General features: G+C 35.3%; 1 protein-coding gene across 2 annotated transcripts; it reads right to left on the bottom strand.

The window, feature by feature from the left end:
* Positions 1-2,179: 2,179 nt before the first annotated feature.
* LOC129302502 (vacuolar protein sorting-associated protein 35B-like) lies at positions 2,180-13,040 on the bottom strand. Of its 2 annotated transcripts, XM_054941442.1 has the most exons (22): positions 12,740-13,040; positions 12,563-12,659; positions 12,350-12,473; positions 11,878-12,063; positions 11,462-11,549; positions 11,213-11,269; positions 11,041-11,130; positions 10,838-10,960; positions 10,052-10,126; positions 9,925-9,984; positions 6,470-6,586; positions 6,115-6,354; positions 5,977-6,042; positions 5,742-5,831; positions 5,390-5,479; positions 4,788-4,877; positions 4,539-4,607; positions 3,470-3,550; positions 3,271-3,378; positions 3,064-3,167; positions 2,752-2,865; positions 2,180-2,672 (listed from the first exon to the last, which is right to left on the bottom strand). In XM_054941442.1, exons 1-22 carry the CDS (start codon positions 12,830-12,832, stop codon positions 2,480-2,482), a joined length of 2,355 nt encoding a protein of 784 aa, XP_054797417.1. In that variant the 5' UTR covers positions 12,833-13,040; the 3' UTR covers positions 2,180-2,479. The 2 variants fall into 2 exon arrangements, with proteins under 2 accessions (XP_054797417.1, XP_054797418.1); XM_054941443.1 differs by lacking the exon at positions 2,752-2,865.
* Between the last annotated feature and the right edge of the window lie 4,254 nt (positions 13,041-17,294).

The raw sequence follows: 17,294 nt of genomic DNA, 5'->3' as shown, positions 1-17,294 counted from the left end.
TTATGTCTTGTATAGGCAATGTGATTAAGCAACTTTAATGTCTCTTCCTTATTTTTCCTTCCAATTTCCCGACAAAATTTGTTAAACTCAAAGCTAAAATTCTCCTTTACATGTTGGTAGTAACATGCATGTCAATCGCCCCCAAATATGGCTTCAACAACACTAATAATAGCATTATCTCTATCAGACACAATAGTTACCTATAGCTAATCAATAATTTCTTTAATATTTTGCAAAAACCAGATTCAATCATCAAGAGTTTCACCACAAACTATTCTATAGGCTAATGAAAACAAGTAATTATCAGCATCATGTGTTGAAATTGTTAATAAAGTATCTCAATAAGGACCACTTTGGTGACATTCATCCATATATGTAATGGGTACAGCTCCAAGCAAAAATCCTTTAATGGAAAAACCGTATGCAATAAATAATCATTTAAATTTATTTTTTTCAGAAGCCACCCATTTTACCACAGTGTCTAGATCAATCTTCATTAATCTATTACACAACCAAGGAACTAGCACATATGATTAGTCAGGAAACCCGTTTATTTTCACCAATGCTCTTTCTTTCGCTTTTAAGGCTTGAGGTAAGTTAGACTTATATTATAATCTCTGTGTATGTCAGCTCTGATCTCATTAGGAGCTTTTTCCACATTAGACCCTACTAAGTCATCAATTAATATTATAGATGATGTTAGCGTGCACCTTGTATTGTAAGAAATTGCAAGGTCTTCTTGGGCAAAATTTTAGTGCTCATTCTCAAAAGTCGTTACACAAAACAAGGGCATTAAATTTCTTAATAAATATGCTATTATCTTCTATTGGCATCCTTTTACTTTGCATCTTACAATTATTTTATTTATATTATTTTTCACAAATTCATACTCAAATATGTGTGCAACACTATACTTATAAATTGCTTGTCTACAAGCATTAGCACTAGCAAAAAATCTGCCTAAGTCCTACTAGCACAACCTTCCTTTTTGTTGCATTTAGCTCTAATATTAATGCTAGGATACTTTGTATTACATATGCTTGAACCTCAAGCACTTGTATAGCATGTGAATTCCTAATTGAACATCCTACCTTGCATTTTCATTCAAATTATGTTTATTATTGACATTCATGTTCACATTAGCATAATAATTACATTTAAGTAACTATTAAAAAAAGCTTACCCATTAATTGGGTCTCTTATTGCCTCTATATTTTGCTGTCCCCTCCCAATGATGTACACATGAACAAAATTATGATTCAATTTGATTAATTGGTTTATCCCTTCATCACTTTTAGGTTCTAAAAATACATTAAAATTAAATTTTATTGTGTACTTCAACTTTACTCCACTTACATCACAATACATGCGTGATGATATCAATTTGCATCCATTTTATGCGCTCCGTAGATCGAGTTTTTTACTTATCCTTGATCACAATATTGAAGAGGCCTTTTGTGCCGCCTTCTTTTGTTTTGGTAGTTGAAGAACCACTTTGATGGCAGCGTCGAATATAGCTTCCACATCTTGCAATCAGACACATGAAAGCCCATATTTAGTAGGGTCATCAAACGTTCATTGCATGCTTGATAACAATGCTGATTGCAAACTCGCTGAGTTTTTGAACTACACTCAACGTATGCAGGAGCACCAATAAGCTTTCTCAATTCTTCTCCCTTGAGCCAGAGCAAGATCGAACAAAAGTGCGTAGAGCAAAACAGAACTTGATAATTTACCCAACAATTATCAACCAATTGACAGGAGGTGCCCTCGCCAACGGCCAGTCTTGTTTTCATGTTTCACAGAGCAGGAAGCTGTGAATATACAGCTTGGACTGACAATTAGGGTCGTGCATTCACAGCTTGTACTGTTTTTTTTAATATTGCTGTCTAATTGAACTAGATTTGAGTATTATTAAATCCAATTACTTTTTAAAGATGTCTTTAACTTGTACTCTTATATACAACCCGTGATATTTATAGATTTCTCCAAGTTTAGTTTCTCTAACACATTTTAAGACGTGCTGTCCCGTTATATACCAATTGCATGCAATGCAAGAGGCTGGGTGTGATGATGGCCATGTCACAGTTATAAGTTGACCAGTCGTGTGATTGGGGCGTTGGCATGGAAATCCATATGAAAAGGCGCTAAAATTTGAAGAGACTGACACGATGAGAAATGGTCAATCAGTGAAGGACACATTCGAAGAAACATTAAACTTGTATCCGTGTCCTACAAAATTCATCTGGCAACGGCCATTGTACATAATGAATTTACGGACATATGGACATTAAACTATCAAGCTTGAGCCTCTTTTAACATTCGGTAAAAAGTGCAAAGAATACAATGCATGGATTTTTTTTTTTTTTTGTTGGGGGGGGGTGTGTGTGGTGAGGCGTGACTGGCTTCATGACGTTTAGGTCTGGGAGAGAAATTCCTATGTTATCAACTTGTAGAGGCCACATCTACACAACGGGAATCAAACCTTGATAGAATCATATTTCTGGGCCAGTAGCCCACCCTTCTGCTTCTGGAATTGTATGTACCGCAATGTGCTGGCAAAGAAAACATCCGAAGCTGGATTCTGAATCTCAGTGGCGATTAATTCTATCAGCCCCTGAATCGCAGAATTTGTGATCTGTGGGTTTTCTTTCTCAAAATAGTACAAGTACCTGGAGCAATTCAACCGCAATTTTAAAATTCATTACCGAAAATATTTAAAAACACCAGAAGTAGTTTGACGTGACTGACTTGTTCAGTATCTCAACAAATAAAGTTACTGGACCACTGGTGCCCCTTGTCACATTGGCCATTTGCTGAGCAGCATTTGCAATCCTCAAGGCGCGCTTAAGGCAAAGCAATACCCTTGACAAGCAAACGCCAAAATGAAAGTTACACAAAAAAAAAAAAAAAAAAGCATTTGGACACTCTTCATCACACAATAAAGTTATTAACAAAAGAAGGACAAAATAAAGCAATGTTTAACACATGAATTTTAAAAAATTAAGTAACCTCGCCATTTCTCCAGGCATCAATTCATAAAACAAAATTTCATCAGCTTACCGTTCTCCATCTTTAAGACCATCTTGATCATCAACCCAAAAGAGATGTGAGCATGCATAGACAGCCCGGCACTGATCAGGCTTCTTCAAGAGTTTTGCAGAATACTGTGGAAAGCAAGATTATCAATTCAGGTATTGCCATGACCCCATTGTGCTCAATAAGAGATGCCAAGACGTTCATCAGATATGTTAAGCATCAGATGCTTACCCCGGTAGCCTTGTGTGTCAAAGTATCCCTGTTCTCAACACCAAAGACATTCATCCTCTGAAGCATCCCAATGATTAGATGAATTGCAGTTACCTGAGCTTTGGAGTCCTAAAAGCATAGCAAAACAAATTAAATATAACTACTTTTTCAACAGTCACGTTGAGGAAATCTTAAAATGGACAGCTTTGATAATGATTACCGCAATTTCTTCCTCATATAATACAAATGCCTGGGTGAAAAATTCATAAGCAACAGGCTCAAGGTCACAATCACTAGCAGCCTGATTATCGCCAAAAAAAAAAGCCAGAATAAATCAGTTACTGAAGTAGTTGCTTCGTTTTCAGTGGGTCATTAATTCAAAGATAGGAGGCATAGTGACTTTTGATTAAGGGAAAATGACAATTAGAGACCCCATAATTGCAATAATAATAATTACAAATCCTAAATTATTGAAATCCTAATAATAAACCATGATCCTTACTTGTAATTAAAAAAATGTGAATCATCTGTTGGGAAATCAACAAAACACACTTAAGTTTATTCGTAACATATGTTAGAAATTTACAAAAGTGAGCTGTGGATCTTATTTTTAGCTATCAATATACAAATAAACCACTTGAAAATTCAAAAAAAATACACTTGGGATTATTTGAAATGTTAGTTGGACATTTACAAGAGTCAGTTGTAAATAGCAAATACTTGTGACTTTTTTGCTATCAATATATAGATAAATTGCTTAGAAAATTTGCAAAATACATTTGGATTATTTGTAACACCAGTTGAGAATTCATGACTTAGTTGTAAATCACAAGCTAATCATTTGTGATTTTTTGCTATCGATTGGGAAATCAACAAAAGATACTTGGGAATCTTTATAGTATTAGTTGGAAATTTACATAAATTCATTGGGAATATAAAGCCAATTAGCAAAATATAATTTATTGCAAGTAAAGACCACAATCTGCTATTGAAATTTCAATAATTTAGAATCTGTATTTGTTATTAATGTTCTTATGAGGTCCCTAATTGTTAGTTTCCCTTTGATTCATAGTTAACATATAACAACAGCATTATAAGTAATAGGTATGTGATTATTAGTCAAGTCCTTAGAAATTATTTCACTATTCGGAAACATATAACCCATGCCTATATTCAGTGCCGAATGAGTCCCTAATCTCTTGCTTCCCTCTCTGAGTCTTCTAAGAGTGAGAATAATATGGGGAGAAACATAACAAAATTTATTTCCCATTACTTTTTGAAAGGTATACCTCAGCACATTGAAGATACAGCCTAAGCGCCAGCTCTGGAGATGGGACAGAAGAAAGAACTTCAATGGTCTGAAACAAAAAATTGATGCTTTTACATCAAATAATTTAATAGAAATGTATAGTTCCTTTTGTTTTTATATACATATCAAAAGTGACTTATCATTCAACACTGAGCAACGCTTAAATGTTGTGCGTTTGGTGTATAAAAAGGTTTTATATTCTTCTAGAGACTAAAACATTAAAAATTACCTCATTTAAGAGTTGAAATATTTTTTTGGGTGTCGTAGGAATCTCTTCTCCCACAACATCTCCATCCAGCCCTCGTAGTTGCCTAACCAGCTGCAACAAAATCATAAATCAGAACAGCAAGAGGAAAAGAAAAATGAATAAGAAATAGTTCCATCACAGATAACATTATTGCGAAGCAAAACCCACCATTATATTACAGGTAGATCAATTCCCAGTGCAAGAGAAAATTTAGAAGGGGGCAGATGCATTTTTAAAGCATTGCTAGCAAGTAATTTAAATACAAATCAGGAGTTGGCATCAGAAGTACAAATTCTCATGCCTTCTTGCCTTCAGGATATCTTGTTAGAAATGGACCAGAATTGTAATATTCAAATAACACGGAACTTTCAATAGAAAGGCCAACCTTTAAAGCGTCAGAGTTGCCTCAGAATTGTCGCAATACAAATTCACTTCACAGGCCACTTTAAGGGGTTGAATCAAGGACAAACAGGATCAAGTAAATGCATTTTTGCAGAATTACGCATTCAACTTAAAAAAGAGACACCTTGCTAAGATGTTTTTAACAGATAAAAAACAGGTGTTCAGTCAAGGAAGAAAGATACCCTAAGTGCAGAAAATACAAGGGAAGGAACTGTGAAAGGTAAGCGCTTTGGTCCTCCATTCATAATATGTTTCTTCACAGTAAATATAATCTGAAGGCCAGAAAATCAAAGAGTTACATGAAGTGGAATACAATATAAAAACACCAAATACAAAACCAATCAGAATCCAGCTTAAGGATCAATTGTTAAATGGAAAAATGTCACTTAATTAGAAATAAAATGGGCAAATGTCTTAAATATAAGCACTTTAACATTGCAATTTACACAATTCTATTACAGCATTGTTTATCTCAAAAACATTCAAGAGAAATACAAGTTTAACACAATTGATTCTGAGCATGGTAATGCATACCTTTACCATTTCCTCAGGATCATCATTATGAAGCATGTGTATGAGGCGGGCAACAGAATTTTGTTCTTCATTGAAATCTTCTTCATCAAACTATTCATGGGTTGAATGAGAATTTAAACTAGGATTGAATGAAATGGAACGTAATAAAAAAATCATTGAAATATGCAACAAACTGAGCCATAAAAAAGAGATAATTTTCAAATAACAGCTGAAAGATTATGGAGTTCAGATCTACCTCATCCAAGGCTGTTCCATCCAAATCCTTGATAAGCCCTTTTATTAATTCAAACAACACCTCAACCTGCAAAAGCACAAAATTTATGCTTGAATAAAGGTAAAGTCATCATGCGAAACCAATAGCACATTAGCTTACCTTGTCGGCTGTAGAGATGCAAGTGTTATTCCTCATTATGCTTTGGATAATAACCATCGCCATAACTTTATTTGTTTCATCATCAAGATGATCCATTACACGGGGATAATTAGAGAGTGTCAGGGCTGTCACAATATCATTGTATTTATCCAATGGAGCACTTAAAAGTGCAACAACTTGTTTTGTTGCTCTGCTGTCATCAAGTTTTGGCTTTCCAGAAAGCTTCTTGACACAGGCTCCCTGCAGGGAAAAAAAAAAACTGTCAAGCCACAGCTACTGAAAAATGCTAATTCTATCAGAACGGTGCCTTATGAAAGCAGAATTTCAAGAAATTGAAGTTTGAGAAGAAACACACCAGCACTTGATCCACATAATCAAGCCGATCTGGATGAACATGGAGAGTAAACGTAAGAAGAGAGACTTGCAAAGCGATTGCTCCCACAATGGGCATGTCGACCTGTGCTTCTATAACCTGCAGTCAGGTGCAGGTTATGGTCTATAATTACAGTTTCAAATAATAAGTATAATCAGCAGACACAAAGAAGTGGAGTCCTCCCTATCTCTTCACTTCTTGGGGAGTGGAGTAATAAAATCAAGTCTCGATGACTCAAGTGACTTCGACATTTTGTAACATCTCAAATTTTTTAAATCCTTATTTAAGATAAGAAGGGTAAATTAGTAAATTAGTAAATTAATTAAGATAATTACCTCCTTGGATGGCTAACGGGCCTATTAGGTTCTTAGACAGTCTTGGTTTGGGGTTAAGATGTGAATTGGGTCACTCAAGCCTAATAGAGGAGCAACCCCCATGAAAAGGGCTTGCCGTGTTGTCTGCCACGACGGATGGTGTAAAATCAGCATAAATCAAATGTGTTTTGGGAGCTCGAAAATGGAAAGAAAGGAGGAAAATGGAGAGCTCAGTATTTGCTCTGCTAGTGCTTCACTTCCATGACACTTGGGGGTGTTTTGAGCTTGATTTTACCTTGGTATACTCCCTCCTCTCCATTTCTATGCACATTTGAGTTAGGTTTTTGAATGGGATGATGATGATTTCTGAAAGGGGGATGTTTTGGTCAAACCTATTGGCCTAATAGGACTAATGAGAGTTAAGTTTCTAAACCTAAGTTAAGGTTTATTTGAGATTATAAAAGTGGGTGCTCAATTTTAAGCGAACCCTAAGTAGAAAAGTGATGATTTTGGTTTGTTAAAGGTTTTAAACGGTGATGATTTAGCTAATGCGAATTAAATGATGTTAGATGGAGCTAATAGATAGTTTTATACACCTTAGGTGCGAGGTATATGAAGAATTGGATTTTTGGGTTGGTTATGTTGACTACAAATAGTTGGAAAATTGTGATATTGAGCTGGATGTTGATATTGAATGTTTTTATTATGTAGACAATCATGTGCACTATTAGAACTCAAATCTAAGCTCAAGGAAGCAAGTTGCTTGAGGGATAATCTTCGGTAACCCAAAGGTTTGAGATAATTGGAGGACCTATTTCTCGTTTGTGCTTGTTCGATTAATTATAGGTTTTTATGAACTTGAAAATTGTATATTTGGCTAGAGAATTGTACGTTTTACATTTTGAAAATAATATACAAGTGTGGCCCCTCGTGAACATGAGAAAGAAGAGTGATGATGAAAATGATAAATATTTATTGAAATGATGAATTTGATTTCTATGAGATTGAGAAAAATGTGATGATAATTTTGATTTTAAAGAGAAGGGATATGTCATATGTTGATAAGCATGATTCTGTGACATCATCATAGTGATAGGTGCAAGTTCACCTTAAGGGAGATTAGCATATCAAGTCCACATTGATAATACCAACACCATGGGTTGCCACGGTATTCCTTAATATCACCCTAAATTGGGGTGTGGGGTAGGTTATCCAAATCCCTAAACCCTTAATATCACCCTAGATTGGGTGTGAGGTAGGACTCTTGACACCTTAAGGATTCAAGATAGGGGAATTTGTAATCCAAGAGTGAGTGTAACGTCTTTGGCCGGACAACCCCTCACAATTGATAAGCTAGAATTAGTCCATTTACATGAATATAACCCTATTTGGTATAATAGCCCACGGATTTAATTGGAAATATCAAGAGGATATGAGGTTAATGATCGTGTATTTTATCGATATTTGTTCATTTGGTTTTAAATTGGCCGCTTTGCATGCCTATGATTGATTGGTTTGCATGTCATGATTTAGTGTGCCTTGATTATTGAGTAATTCACTCACCCCTCTCTCTTGACATATTATAGGAACTAATCCCGATCAGGCCAGAGAAGAAGCATCTAAGGTAAATGATTGAAAATCCTTACTATACTGCCTTATTTTTTTAGATATTATGTGTAATTTTGAATCATATTGCCAATTAGGACAGATATTTTGTCATACTTACACTATTGCTACGTAAACTGTGATTTTTGTTTGTATTGTGGCCCTGGGTTAATGTGTCATGAAATTGTAAATCTTAATTAGGCCAAAATGCTAGTACAAGTGTGCATGTGGTCATTTGATTGAATTATGTTGACGTTTTATGGAAATGATATAGAAAGCCCCCCTTCTTGATTTTGTGGAAGATAGGGTTTAAAGGTCAAATTTTGTTAGGCAATGATTTTGTAAATTGTGGTGCATTGTACAAGTTGACCTAAGTCTATTGAATATAGTCTAGGAGTGGTCGTAGGCTTTTGGCACTAGGTCATGCAATTTGAACACCTTCGGAGGTGAAAAGTGTGAAAAAAAGTTGTTTTGGTTCTAGGTGTCCAACTTTGTGATATAATGTCATTTGAAAATAAAACTAGTACCATTAACTAATTTATTGAATAAGCTTTCTATATACACCTAACTCACCCCAATCAGATGCCAAACAAAGATTTGGGACTTGCCAGAATTTCGACCCCTAGATCTACCATGACAACAAATTGCTATTATGAATTTTGTGCAATGTGCCACAGCGGATGGCACTTTTGGCGCAGCACACGATACGGATATGAATGCACTGCAACACACTTGCATTTCACCACAAATGTTTCAGATTTTTGAAAATTGACTTTTTAACCTGTCTTCACATTGGTTTCAATTCCTAATTAGAATATTAAACTTGGGATCCCAATTTTATCAAAGGTTTTGTGCTATTGATTTTAATTTTAAACTCTTCTACCATAGCAGTTTATAAATGATTGATTTTGTTCTTTTCTACTATGATAGAATTAAATTATTTAGTTTTAAGCTATTATACCATGGTAGGGGTTATCTATGAATTATATTTATATTAGTTAAATCTTACTAACTATAGCAGACTTTTAAACTAAGTCTTTTCCCTTTTTATGATGGTTAATTATTTTATAATTGCAGTTAAGTCCTCTCTACCATGGTAAGGTAATCAGGAAAGGTTAACCTCTCATTACCATGGTAGGGGTGTGGTAGTCATGATTAGGTATGGTAAATAGTAGGTGATATTACACCTTTGGTTTGGCTTTTTTTAAACAAGTTACAAAGATGTTTTGCTCAAACTAACAATAATGTAAGCACCAAAACCTAGAACCAGGAGGGTTAAATAGTCTTGAGTGAGTTATAGAAGAAAGAATCATGACAATCACCAGTGACAGCATTAGTATACCCACAAAAACCCATGCTAAAGAATCAGTGAATTGTTTTTTCAAAACATTGATAAAAATGTCTGGAAGGACAACAAAACGAATCAACAGGTTCCTTTTAAAAGGATGTTTCCTTCATATTATTGAATTTAGAACAACCTTATGTAAAAATTGCAACCTAAGGAAAAAGCCACCTTACCCTGCCTATTGCACTGCTTAATTTGGCAAATGCTTCCACTTGCAGAAATTCTGGCAAAACCTGATATAGATAAAATATTATCATTACATGGAAGATTCATTCATAATGAGAAGTGCATTTGACTTACATCAGTGCTTGACGCTGCATAACTTGACAATCTCTCCATTAATTGAGATAATATTGCCTTGATGTCTACTGTTGGCTGCATATTAATTACAAAATGATGCCAGTCAAATAAGGAAGATAATTGGTTTTCAACTCCTTGATAATTGATAAAATGATTGCAGATTTTATTTATGAATAGCTTTTTGCACTGTTTCATTCTTCTCTTGTAAGAGGATTGCTTTAAATAGATTTTGAAGGCCCATGAATGATTCTTTTTCATCCTGAGGTAATCCAGATTATTGACATAGGCAAATGGGGGTGAAATATGCAAGGAAAGACATGTTTATAAATTAATCAAGTTGATATTTATAATTGTATATTCAAATTCAAAGCCAAATAATACAAGGAGTGATCAGATCCAACTTAGGATGTTAGTAATTACCAGGCTCAATTGCCTATATTCATGAAATCATATCTTTAAGTAACTATTGACAAGTCACCATGCTTCAGATGCTATTTAACCATCATAGGCAAAGTCATGATCAAAATATTATTAAGATCTTTAATTGAAATCGTTTAATAAGACATACTTGAAGTAAAGACGGTACTCAGTAGACAAGCTGCAAGAGATCGAAACATGGTGTTGAAGATGGGGGAGAAACCGCATAGATATAACAGAATTGAAGCCAACAATGATAAGTATTTAGAGTGTGATTTTGATTCTCCTTATATATATATTATATATATTTATAATTAACCTTCAAGCATATTAAGAATCATATATCTCTTTGTCGATCATCATACCCACCAGCAGTTGGGGACAAGCACCTAAAAGTGTCTCGAGAGTCTGCAAATGGTACTCATCAGGAAACACCTGAATTATGCATTCCATCAGATAAAATTGGGCAAGCTCATCCTTGCAGTTAACAACCTGTGCCAGCCAATTTTAAGATAAGCAGAAGGCATATTATGATACCAATGCTTCCAATGAGAAGGAAATAATTATGAGACCTGCTCTAAGACCCTAGGAAGAACAATATCTTTGTACATGTCAAGGTCCACACCCTCTATTTGACTCAGTACGTGGAGGTTCTTTCCAACCTAAAATGATTGAGAAAAGAAAAATTAAATATATAACATCAATATGTATAGCATATTACTTCACCAGATAATAATTTCTTACAAGGTCACGGAGTTCGTTTCTTTCTTTTTCCCTCTTTTCCCTTATCTGACTGGGTCCCTGCAGACCAGAAATCCCAATTGAAGGCCTCAGCTCAGGATCGCCAAAGATTATGCATGATTCACAAGCACCATAACACCTGCATGGCCAAAAAGCATCCTCTTGTGATTCAGTTTTACTTTTATGGCATGCAAGTACCGTGGTGCTATGCATCAACCAAGATAAGCAGATAAGAGTTGAAGGTCGAAGAACCTGATACTGCAAGCGCACCCAGAGCTTATTCATTTCTGTGAAGTTCTGCAGAACAAAGTCAACAGAGTCCATCACACTGTCAGCATCACTGCAGGAAAACAGTATCCCCCTTCAATATGTGCATTTTTGGTACTTGTTCTCCCAAGCATAATAATATAAGGTTGCATTGTCACGATTGAAAACACAAGCATGGTTGTATGCAGAAATACTAAAAAATTTATGTGTGCACAAATATACAGGCTTGGGAGTTGGGACATTCGCAAAGTTGCACGTGCCAGTGAGCATGGAGCCGCGGACACTGTTATCCTGGTGACTAACATTAATACTTACTTTGATATGAGCACAGAAATGGTATAAATGAATGACAGCACTTTAAGAATGAAGCAGCAAGGAATCCAAACAAGTGATTCCCTTACCCTTCATCTATAGAACCAATGTCCGGTAACTTGTCCCTACTGACTTGAGAAAGGTAACTCCTCAAAAACAGGCCACGAATTGGATGTTGAACAGCACGACACATTTCCACTAGATCTTTAAGAACTTCCCTGACAGGAGCATCCTTAGATCTGATATAAACAGATCCCACAGTGCATAGTAGATACCTGACAAGTCAGCAAGCAAAGGAAAGGATAAGGGTTGAACATGCACAAGAACTTGCAGTCTGAGAAGACATCGGAGTAAAGAGAGATCGAAAATTTTAACCGCTTATTTCACAAGAAACAGAAAAGCATAATTAAGTTATTCAATTCAGATGAGAAACTCCGCCATGAAGCAACAAGCAAAGAGAAGATGGTGTAAGTGAAGTCAAAATAACATAAAAGGTTAATCGACCAAAAACTCAGAGAAGGGAACAACAGACAGAGTTGATGAGGAGGTAAAGCTAGTTACAGTCTAGGCAATATATTTCCAGCATGTTGGACCAGCTCGTATAAATCAACAACTGAGACGCCGTGTCTGCTCTCATCTTTAAAAAACACCTCCAGCCTCCTGAGCTCGTCAAAGGCTCTCATATCTAAGGAATCAAACCAAAAGCATCGAAATAAATACTGCACGAGGAATTGAGTTCACAATTATAAGTTAGAAAGCCAAGGGGAATTTTACATAGTTCATAATATTTGTGAGGGGAGAGTTTAGAAGTTCGAAGCTCCGATAGCATGTGAGCCGAGTATTTCAGGGCTTCCCTGAGATTGTTGGCATCCTGAGAGAAGAGAAGAGCATTAAAGCAAATCAGAGGGATGAAGTGAAGAATTGATAGGGGTTTGCATCGAGTAAGAATACCAGGGCGCGATGCATGTAAAAGGCATTCTGTTGAATGCCCGCTATCCCCTCTGCTAGCCATTTCTCTTCGTCTTCTATTCCGTCGACCATCATTTTTGTAATCTCTTTTCCTTCTGGCAGAGGGCTTGATTTTGATAGACGCGAGCAGATCAGCTGACGACGGAACCACCAACGCTGTATCGATTTTCACTTTTTAGTGAATCTTAAGTGCCTATATCTTTGATGCCTCGAAAGTTGTCGAAACTCGGAACAAGCCGAGTAAATTTTTTGCTCCGATGGGGGTGAGGGGGTGTGCAGCGGGCCCGTTGAACCGAAAACCTCGTGCCATTCCATCTTCAGTTTTGTATTACTTAGTAATAATTAATAATATTATTATTAATTTAATTAGTATATGTTTGTTTTTATAACCGATAAAGCAAATTAGATAATCAAAGGACTGTCTGTAATTATTTTTATTTTATTATTTTGAGAATTAATATTTTATAAAATATGTTTTGAAAATAAAAAAATAAAAATAAATGTTTTTTTATTTCTCTTATTTTTCAAAACAATAATCCCAAAACACTTAAAAATTGTTTTCATTTTTTTATTTTTTAAAATAATATTTTATTTTTTTTATTCTCTAAAACACATTTTAAAAACACGTTGCCAAATAGATTTTTTTTGTTTTTTTATTCTGGAGAATAAAAAACTGTTCCCAAAACAGGTTGTCAAACAGGTCCTTAATATCCAGATCTAAGCCATAACAATTTATTATTGTCTCAAAGACATCATGTAAACTGCAAAGCGAAGTTATTAATTATTTAACTAAATGTGACATTCAATCAGCTTATTTATCTTTACTTTTAAAGTCACTCTTTTTTTGGGGAAATGATACTTCAATATGCTAAAAAACAAAAAACAACACTTAAATGTATATCTTTTATAAGAAAACACTTGGATATCTTGAATTCTAAAATTGACAATAAATAACCAGGTCCTCTGTTCATGAAAGGATTGATTTGAAGGAAATATGTTTTCTTAGTCAAAGACATGAAAAAATTTTAAAAATTGAACATTCATTGACAAAATATATATTAAAAACCCTATGTTAATTTTAATGCAGTATTCTATTTTTTATTTTTTTGATAACTGTTTGACAAACACAAAAAAAAGTGTCACGAGGTATACCAAAGATGCAGGATTTTAAAATGATGGAAGAATTTGATTTCTAATTAAATGTGAATAATTCGAGCTCCCTTACCACAGTTTACCCGAATGTGAGAATGTGAAGTAAAAAAAATTAATGTAAATGCACAGAAGCAGAAGTACATTAATTGAAGAAAGAGGTGATGAGCTATGTTAGTCGTACAATAGAAAAATGAAGACTAAAATTACAAGATAAAAGAGAAAATAAAATAGAGTAGCAGACGTGGAGTTTAGAAATTTGACTGGTAGTTTATTGATGCTGATAATGATGATCCTTGTTCAGAGGAGGCTCCTCTATTTATAAATAATCTTGGCTTGGTGTCCAAATCTCATGATCGCCACTTTCTTTAAATTTAAGAAGCATTTCCTCTATCGTGGTCACTCATCATGGGCAGAGTGTAGATGGTCTTGACTTGGTGGCTAAGGCTTTATAAATATTCTTTTTAATTATTTTAAAGCCCATTAAATTGAATTGAGCTCGAGCCTCCAAATACAAAATTTAGGTATAAAAAATGCCCCTCACATACAAATTGGTCGGGGTGTTTGTAGGCCAATTTTGTATGAATATTTCCATTAACCACACTTTTAAGTGTTGCATAAGTAGTATGTCTTGGAGGATCAGCCCATTCTCGTTTTGATTTGATGGTTGATCTAGTGCTTTCCTTGAAAGACACTCTTATGGTTGAGGACAATAGGCCATATGGTCTAGTTTATAATCAAGTTTCTCAAAGTTTGGAACCTCAAGAGCTGATTTTGAAGTTAGCCCTTTAAATTTTTAAACTTTAAGGACTAGTTTTATAATATCTATTTGTTGCAAGGCTTGACCTTGTGACTTTCGCCCCTATGGAGAGAGCCCTTAAGGAGATAGCTCATACGAAGAGGGCCCTTACAGAGCTCGCTTATGTAGCTCCGACCCTGTGGTGGTGACCCCTATGGTGCCAGCCTTTATGACGCCAGCTCCTGTGGCATTGGCCCTTATGGCTTTAGCCCCTATAGCTCCTTGGCGGTCAAACGGGCCTGTCATTGAGTAAGACCTGTCATTTATCTTTTGAAGGATGTTAGAGTGGTTCTCGTTGTTGGTCTTCTGGTCTAAGGACACATTGGGAGGCTTCCCCCCAATTCCATCTATTATCTAAACGTGCGAGCCAATTGGAGCTTACTCCTATAACAATCTAGATAGTATAGCAACGATGTTCCTTAGCCCGTCCTTTAGAGTTTGCAACAGAGCTCTTTATCTCTCATTAGCTTGGCATTCCAACTTCTTCCAAGCTTTGGCTCTCTCTTACTACTTTTTTAGATGTTTGTCAAGTTTCTCCACTAGTGCTTTATAAGGTTATTACTTGCTTATTGATACAATCCTATATCATGGTTGAAGACAAAGCTGCAATATCATTAGATACAATAATAGGAGGTTTACTTGAGTGAGAGGATTTGAGACTCTCGTCCCAAGCTAGTGGATAAAGCATTCCTTGTGAAAGTGTTGCTTGTCGCCCCACGATCACTATAGTACAAGATGCCCATACTTCATATTTTGTGTGTGTAGCCATATTCTTTGAGTCGTAAGACTCAGGTCTATTCTTTCCAACAATATATTGATCCTTACGTGTCTATGTGACAAAAACAAAAGGGAGTATTGCAAGATATGTTAGAGACACGAGGTCTCAAAAGGATGGAAAAACTTGATTTATAATCAAACACGGGAAACTCGGGCTCTAGTACCATAGTTCACCCAGATGTGAAAATACAAGATAAAGAAAATTAATGTAGATGCAGGAATGCAAAGATACGTTAATTAAAGAAAGAGGTGGCGAGGCTATGCCGGCTGTAAGGTCTCCCTTACTTAGCCACGTTTAATCCCATTATTAAGGTAATTAGGGAATTAACTCTCAAATGATTGCCAAAGTTGTAACAATTACACAAACGATAATAATTTTCAAAACAAATATAATGGAATCCCCAAGACTCAATTTTCAATCTCAATCACACACTTAACATATTCAAATCAGAGTTTGAAAGTGACGCAAAAGCTTAAAAAATAAATGAGACCCAAAACCATGGGTCTTAAAGCTCAAAACAGGATTTTATTGAGAAAAAGATATATGTGCCATGACTTATGACATTTATCTTGCAGCTCATCCTTCTTTTTACCACACGCCACGGTGCATTGCACGAATTTGACAGTATTAATTGCTGTCATTTGATAGCACAGGAAATAAACTTTTGATGCATCCTAAATTTCCGTCTGATGTTTGATTGAAGTGGTTTTAGAGTCTATACAAAGCTTTTTCCTAACTTTAACTAATGGCACTAGTTTCACACTGAAATAGACACCAAAACCCATTTTACCATTTTTTCACAAAAATCTCACATCCTTGGTGTTCCAACTCAATCACAAGTGCCAAAAGCCTACATTGACCATCCAACCATATTTAATGGACTTTAACGGACTCATGCAACACACCACATACAATCAAAAACATATATATCTTAAAATTATCACTCAATCCTAATTTGCACAAAACACAAGAGGGAGGAAATTATTGCACAAAATCATCATTTCTATTCTAAATTTTTCAAAATACACATATTTCTAGTTGCACAAGTATTCTGGTCCCATCCACAGGTTTACAATCAAAACTCACTCACTTGGGGCACAAAATACACAAGTTGTACACAACCTAATACAAGTAGTGTAAAACAATAATAAGTGATTCTAGTTGGCAATTACATTAACATAGACACATAAAAACAATAAAGAGAGGCATACAAAAAGGATTACTCCATAATATTAAGCCTCTGTGTGTTTTTTTCCAATTTAGATCCGATGAGTTAGCCTTAAAAATATTGAGAATTGAGGGGTGATCACTCAATAATCAAGTTTCACCTAATCTATATAGTTGCATATCAATTGTAAACAAATGCAAATTGGCAAACCCATCGTATAACACATATAAGAAACTTAGCCATGGTTCATAAAATTAACAACCATGTGATCAGGACCGAAAACACTCATATCCATTTGAAATCATAATGCACAATATGGGGTCGCAATACCACCAACCATGTACCCTAATACATACCAAACTACAAAACTAACAATCATGTAATCAGATTTATATGCATGATCATATGCCAATCTTATACCCTCCTGTTACCTTCGACACAAAATTAGTGGCTATCACATGGCTATATCCTTCACGGACTAACCCAACCTTCTACTTTTAAGGAGCTACCGAGTCAAAATTAACTCACTAACTTATGTAATCATATTTCCCCCAATACTAACAACCATGGAGTATTGTATCTTTAATGTAGCCTCCTCATAAACTGGTGGGGACTAGTTAAGTTCAAGTCCCTCATAAAATAA

The sequence above is a fragment of the Prosopis cineraria genome, unplaced genomic scaffold (assembly GCF_029017545.1).
Source record: "Prosopis cineraria cultivar Desert tree isolate PC_DT_omini unplaced genomic scaffold, ASM2901754v1 PC2, whole genome shotgun sequence".
NCBI lineage: Eukaryota > Viridiplantae > Streptophyta > Magnoliopsida > Fabales > Fabaceae > Prosopis > Prosopis cineraria.
This window is presented reverse-complemented; position numbering and strand designations above follow the sequence as displayed.